General features: G+C 40.0%; 1 protein-coding gene across 1 annotated transcript; it reads right to left on the bottom strand.

Moving 5' to 3' along the window:
- Nucleotides 1-977: 977 nt before the first annotated feature.
- On the bottom strand, nucleotides 978-2,858 carry LOC127751221 (uncharacterized). Its single transcript, XM_052274377.1, has 5 exons — nucleotides 2,810-2,858; nucleotides 2,573-2,717; nucleotides 2,423-2,490; nucleotides 2,319-2,333; nucleotides 978-1,984 (listed from the first exon to the last, which is right to left on the bottom strand). Exons 1-5 carry the CDS (start codon nucleotides 2,856-2,858, stop codon nucleotides 978-980), a joined length of 1,284 nt encoding a protein of 427 aa, XP_052130337.1.
- Between the last annotated feature and the right edge of the window lie 38 nt (nucleotides 2,859-2,896).

Raw genomic sequence — 2,896 nt, 5'->3', positions numbered from 1 at the left:
AGACTTACTTGTTGGGAAATAATTGCTTCGTTCAAAATGATTGCTACACACATGCATCGATTGTGTCAATTCTTTACCCGTTTTAATGGCAACAGCCCACAATTTTCTCAGAGCTGGATCCCTAGGGACCCTGTGCAAGTGGTTTGATTCATTTTTTACCGCCGAACACTGAGGAACGCAACAGTTATGCCGCTCCCGTTGCTTTTTGGGTTCGCCATCAGTCGGATCTTGCACATCACCCATTCCAAATAAGAAATACTTCACAATTTTCACGATATTTAGAAAACTAGAGAGCAGGGCGACCGGTTAATGTGTGTGTTGGGTGTGAGTCCTATGTAAACAAGCGGCGCGACGCCCAGTCGGTCACGCTCTTCCTAGTTCGCGCGTCGGCCGCCAGGGGCGGGAGTGGCGCTACTGGAAACGCGAATTACTCCAGTGATGATCAAAAAGTTTCGCGTCTGTCTGTCATCACGATACCTCGAGAGCAAATTGAGCCAGCGACCTGGGATTTTCAGGGTCGTTTTGTGTCATTGGCTGAGCGATAGCGAAGCCTTTTACCCCAGTGACGATCAAAAAGTTTCGCGTCTGTCTGTCTGTGTGTGTGTCTGTCTGTGCGCACGATAACTCGAGAACGAATTGAGCTAGCGACCTGGGATTTTCAGGGTCGTTTTGTATCATAAAAAGACAGATCGAGTTCGAAGAAGAGCATTCTAGCTCAAAAATTTGGTTTTTAAAAAAATCAGAAACCACAGGTCCCACAAGTAATGTTATTGGCTGAGCGATAGTCAGACTAGTGTTACAAATTAGGTATAGAATACCTACAACCATTTACAGGATTGCTAATAAAAGAATAAAGATAAAAATTGACTGTCTTTGTCTCACACATAAAAGAAAAATTAAAGTTATTTGGAGTACTTCCTTAGTACAACATAAAAGGTACATAATAACAAATATTATCAGATATACTTTCCAATTGTTCAATACTTGTTCCTAGCCAAAATAGGGTTTCCTAAGTTGACCAGGGCTGAAACTATAATGACAAGGTCATCAATGAAAGGTACTAAATTCCAGGGAATTCTGCTCTTTAAAATATTGAAGCACCTGACCCTTTGAATAACTCTCTCTATATGAACTCTGGCCCTGGCAATCTTGGCACATTGCACAGCTTCTGCTCTACTAAACTTTCTATTATTGCGCAGGAAAGGGGGTCGAATCAGCACTAGCATATTGTTTTCACATTCCTCTTCAATGTGGTACCCCTTGTCAACCATAATTCCATCCCCAGGATCACATTTATCATAAACACCTGTGTTTTGAGTAATTACCTTGTCTGAGGCCCTTCCACCAAAGGCAACAGAACACAGACAGATGAGACCTGATGGAGTAATGTTCATGGAAACCTTGGCAGTGTGACCTTTCTTGTAATGAGAGTAGGTTTTTACTCTGCACACAATACATTTAGGCTTCCCAACTGGTATCTCGTAACAGTCAAGTACTACTCTTGTTTTACCAAAACCTCTGAAACACTTTGGCATATTCATGAGTATCTCCTCCTTGCTTGGCCAAAATATCATGCACTTTAGAATTTTGGAAAGAACGGCAATCATGTCATAAATGTAGTTGCAGCAAGTCTGAATATTTATGTCAAAAAGCACAGCTAATGAAGAAAAGCTAATTGAAAGTTTGATCTTCATCATGGTCAGCACTATTCTGCTTTTAGTACTCATTTGAAGTTTCTTGCAAGGATTATCAGGAGCAATTTCATCAGCACACTTAGTGAGGGAATCAAGCAACTTGACAGAATGGAGGCCAGTTGTACTTTTCAATTTCTTGTCAGTCTCCATTATGCTGATAACAAGTGATGGCAGATTATCTCCAACCTGGATACCGATCTCAGCCAGTTTAATTCGGTCCCTGGGAGCGAGATCTGCCACCTGAGGTACATCCCTCCAACTGTCATCACCTTCTGTGTTAGTGTTCTCAACTGTAACATGGCAAAGTCAAATTGGAACCAATTAAAAAAATGTAATTAAAATGAGACTGCAAAGAAATTTTATTACACACAAGGCCACAAAATACATCAGCAATACAGTAGCATGGCTTAAACAACAGTGGAGCAACAACTGACAAAACAAATTAAAACGAAACAATTCATTCAAAAAAACAACAAAAAATTAAAACAATATCTGCAAGGAGTGATTGATAATGGGTAACTTTTGATTGATGAAAATAAATGCCACTAAGAGAATCCTTCCCAAAAAGGGAAACAGAAAAGAGCGCATCCCTGATTGCTTTCAAAAATGAAAAAAATAAATTACAACAAGTCTCAGACCCTGTCAATAAAAATCATAACACATTGGAATCTAAAATATCAACCGTGGAGAAGATAAGGAAGCTTGTTTACAAAACATGACATCCTGACCTTGTTCCTGATCTCCTGGAGCTTCGTTTTCATTGCTGGAATTTGCTTCTTCAGAAGTGATATTGCTCCTGAAATGAAAAAATAGATAAATGTGATTATGAAATCAGCATGTTACTCAACCACCTTGGTAGAAGCTAGAAAACTACTCACCAAATAGCCCGCTTTGCTGCCCTGTCACTCCTTGCTTGCTTTCGACGTTTGACAGGAGAGAGCTCACACCTATCATGGGTCCTGACAGGCAAATTTTGTGAAGGGACCACATTCTTTTTTAATTTGGGTTTCTGGTTAGGCCCATCTAGAAAGAGAATGCAATCAAAATGATAATTTTTATAAGGATAAGGAAGACAATGTGCCCAGAATGAATGGATAGTGATTACGCAGACTTACTTGTTGGGAAATAATTGCTTCGTTCAAAATGATTGCTACACACATGCATCGATTGTGTCAATTCTTTACCCGTTTTAATGGCAACAG

Source organism: Frankliniella occidentalis, unplaced genomic scaffold, assembly GCF_000697945.3.
Source record: "Frankliniella occidentalis isolate FOCC.00 unplaced genomic scaffold, Focc_3.1 Scaffold384, whole genome shotgun sequence".
Lineage (NCBI taxonomy): Eukaryota > Metazoa > Arthropoda > Insecta > Thysanoptera > Thripidae > Frankliniella > Frankliniella occidentalis.
Note: the sequence above shows the minus strand (reverse complement) of the source record. Positions and strands in the feature narration are given on the sequence as shown.